General features: G+C 38.6%; 1 protein-coding gene across 1 annotated transcript in view; it reads right to left on the bottom strand.

The window, feature by feature from the left end:
- Nucleotides 1–4,094, bottom strand: part of GREB1L (GREB1 like retinoic acid receptor coactivator) — a 132,323-nt gene that overhangs the window by 22,412 nt on the left and 105,817 nt on the right. The window contains 3 exon segments of the mRNA XM_031066537.1: nucleotides 88–427; nucleotides 2,490–2,623; nucleotides 4,060–4,094. The exon segment at nucleotides 4,060–4,094 is cut by the window's right edge and continues 39 nt beyond it. Of these exon segments, the coding sequence (XP_030922397.1) occupies nucleotides 88–427; nucleotides 2,490–2,623; nucleotides 4,060–4,094 (509 nt within the window).

The raw sequence follows: 4,094 nt of genomic DNA, 5'->3' as shown, positions 1-4,094 counted from the left end.
CACCTATAAACACGTGGGAATAACCACAAAACAGTTACAACAGCCAGATGACTACAGTGAGCACACAAACATTCAGCTTCTGCTGACCTTGAGCCGTGTGACGAAGTGTTTGGCCACAGTGAGCTCCGAAGCAGGGTTCCCCAGGAGGATCTCAAAGCGATACTGCAGCCCCAGCTTGTCCCTGACTTCCTGCAGCCTCTCCTTGGCCAGCATGGCCAGCTGCACCGACGGCACCCGAATGACCAGCATGTGGCCGCAGCCGTTCTTGTCCTTTCCCGGACTTGTGATGAGGTCGTCCATGATGCTGAGTGTTTCAGGTGTGCTGTGGTCCCTCAGAGAGGCCATGGTGGTCAGGGCCATCAGAGCTTGGGAATACTGCTGGATGAGCAGGTAGCAGCGGATCACCATGCTGTGCAGCCGCGGGTACCTTGGGGGAGACACGGTTCTGCATAAGCACGTGCAAAATCACAGCACTGTCTGAAAATCAGCCAAAATGCAGGACTGCATAGCGAAGAAGTGACTATTTTTTCCAGTCGCTCTCAAAGAATGAAGTCTTTCCATTTTCATAGACAAAAATTTCGAACAAAAATTCTCTGCATTTGGCCCAAGTCCTGAGCTCAAGTAATGGGAATTATAAACTTCTGTTACCCTCATCTAGTCCAAAATTTCAGCTAAAGATCTTTGGCTTGATGGAGATAAGGAACACCTCGGATCCAATTTATTCCCAGAACACATGCTTATAATTGCTTTGCTTTCCTTTTTCAAGGAAAAGGAAAGCTTTTTCTTCTACAAACTTGAGGACCATCGTGGCTTCGAGTGGTTTGTGGGAGAAGTACTTCATAATTTCACAACTCTCAATCTCTCATCAGAAAATTGGATGTACCAATAGGAATTACTGGCTCTGAGCCAAATCTGAACTCCCATTTTACCTTTTAACTTACATAGCCAACATCTTTGCTTTCATTACAGCTACATGCAGGGACAACAAATATGAAGTAAAATTTTAAGAGAAATAAAATTAAAACCTACTCAAGCAAAAAAACTCCACTCAATTTCCAGACATTTCCCATGAGCTCACCTGCCACCATAATACAGAAAAACACTACACTATTACGCCTTGAGTTCTGGTTTTGTGTCACAATAGTCCTAATAACTAAAACAACTGGAAGTTCCAAATTTCTCTGATCTCTTTCTTGAGTAATCTAATAGACAATATGATATCCATTTAAAGAAAGTTTTGGGCTTGTGTTTAGCCAGTAGATATAGTAGTTTGTTCTGGATACCATAAGCTAGTCATTAAACCAGTTAGTTTTTAAAACACTTTTTACTCTTCCTGCCATAAAAGTATTCACTGCACTTCTGCTACTAAAACAAATGCAGCCTTTCTTATAATACAAAAATGTCTGCAATATTTTCAGTTTGTAAGGATGAATGGCTCATCCATCCAGACAGAACAGCCCAGTTTCTTGAAAACAGAGCCTAGATTGATAAACTGCCACACAAAAACATATCCTGGCTCCAAGGTTGAGAGGTTCACCTGCCATCAATTTCTAGTATTATCCTAATCTCGTATGATTATTTGCACATAAATAAATCCTCCTTCATCCTTTTTTCCACCCACACATGAACAGAAAGAGAGTGATTGTGACCACTATCTCTTCTATTGGATTTGACCAGAAAGAAGAGGAGAAACCTAAGGAACTGACTTAATTATTATTGCCTATTTGTAGATAATAACAATATTAAGTATTAATGATGTAGTTATTTATTAATGTTGCTAATTTAACACATTTTATATTGACTTTTACTTAATAAATACAGATGCATTTACAGCTATTATACTGACCTAATTAAAACAGAAAACACAGTACTGAACACAGAACAATCCTGTTTTAGCAAATATGAAAACATGAGACCTATTATTTGAAATGCTATAAGGGATCTGTCCTGCTGATACACACAGCAGATTAACTCCACAGTGCTGGAAATGACAGTATTCCCCTCACTCCTGAAATGGGCACATTGAATTGTATCTTGGATATGTGCCATGAAAGTAGCTTTTTCAGGCAGCTGCAGGGTACTAACAGGCCCTGAGCTGCAGGAACCAAAACCATGGCCAACTACTGAAATAACAAAAATTGTTTTTGAAGCACCCTCACCACCAACGAGAGAGACACCAGAAGTGGCGAGGCATGAAACCTGTGCTACCTTCTGAGCTCAGTGAGGGCTGAGCCAAAAGAAGAGAGAAGCACAGCTGAATTCAGCTTGCTGCTGAATGGGCCTGATCTCTTCTATAAACAAATGAAGGACATCCACTCCCTTCTTCAACTGCACTAAACTTGTTACAAAAATAAAATTGCACATACTTCATGTTTTCCAAGATCAACATCAAAGGTCATCATGTCTTCTGCCCCGTAATGGGGCTCATAAAGATGTATCTTCAAGATCCCAACCTGGGCAGAATCCCAAGTTTCCATGTTATTATTTACCTTTCTAAAAGCGTGTTGACCATTTTTTCAAAGGTTTCATCACATCTCAAAAGGGGACTTGTGACTCCCCACTGGAGGGATTTGCTGTATTCATTCAAACCAAAGTACAGCTTTTCTTCATTTGCTGCATCATCCTGTTTCATACACAAACAGCAAAAATATAAGGTATTCTAGAACAAATTTTTATTTATTTTATTTCTAGAACATATATTTTATTTATGTCATTTTAAAAAATAAGTGAAAAGCACTTTCCCAACCAAAGAATCCTTTCTTTTTATCCATTCTCCCTAAGTGATGCTATTCATTTGTTTCAACAAATACAATAAAATGTAAATTGTTTTTTTACTTAACCTATTATTTGCCTACAGCTAGGAAAGACATGTGTAGGTCCTTGCAAATTTTTCAGTATTATCTACTACCTGTGACTGCAGGAGGTTTCTAGAATCTTGCTAATTATTTTCTGACTCCCTATCTCTGGCTTTAAATCTACTGACAACTGTCATCTCATTTCTGTTTAGAGTAGAACCTGAAAAGAGCAGGATTAATAATTTCCAAAGTTGTTCTTGATTGTCAGAGTCTACATGCTCTTCTAATGGAAACCACAAATTTTTTTGTTGGAATGTAAATCTGCATTCAGCTATCAGAAAGACAGAATATTTGTGTTTCAAATTTCATGAGCCTTTGATGGAAGCACAGCGTGTTCCCCAGTGCATTTATATCAGCAGTAATCTCTAGGAATGTAATTAACCACCTACAGTCTCCCCCTTTTTTTGTGGGTTATTTTTTTAATCAGAAAACAGATAGTTGTTAATTTTTTTACTTTTGGGAAACAAAAAAATTGTCTAGACCATTTTAGAAGGTCAACACATGGTTTATATTAACAATCAACCAAAAAGCAAACTTAGAATATTCATTCATTCTGTCATTTTACATTAACTATTTTTTACAGCTCCCATTTTAAGACACTTTGCAGAAATAAATGGTCCACTCAGCACTGTAAAGTCAAATCTGATATAAATACACCAAACAAGTAATAGGAGAAAATGCTATTTTTAGCAGGTTTATCCAAAACATCCTCAGAATCAGCTGGCTGAAATGATGGAAAAAGTTAATAGTGCAGAATATCCAACAGGATTTTTCCTCTGCACAATGACAGCACCCACTACACCAAAACTTGTTACCCTAGCACACAACTTTAATTAGGACTGGGAATGTAATGAACAGACTTGACGGGCTATGTGATATATAACTTACAGTCAAAAGTCAGACTGCTTGAAAAGGGAAAGCCAGCTCTGGAGCTTCATGGCATGTCTACATAGCTTTGTCTGACCAGAGCACAGAAAGTGGATTCTCATCTTGCATGACTGGGTAAAGAAAATTCTCTAATTCCTGGTCCTAAATATCAGGTGCTACCTCTACCATCAGTATCTCAGGGCTGTCCATCTGGAATCTGAGAGAATAAACTCCAGCAAAGAAAGAGCTCCCCTCCCAAAACACACATTTTCAAGACTCTGCTAGGCATGAATTCCACATTAAAATTCACAGTTAAAATTAGCAGTTAAACACTTACCACAGTGTCAGATTGTATCCAATGTACCTCATTGA

Source organism: Geospiza fortis, unplaced genomic scaffold, assembly GCF_000277835.1.
Source record: "Geospiza fortis unplaced genomic scaffold, GeoFor_1.0 scaffold53, whole genome shotgun sequence".
In the NCBI taxonomy this organism is placed as follows: Eukaryota; Metazoa; Chordata; class Aves; order Passeriformes; family Thraupidae; genus Geospiza; species Geospiza fortis.
This window is presented reverse-complemented; position numbering and strand designations above follow the sequence as displayed.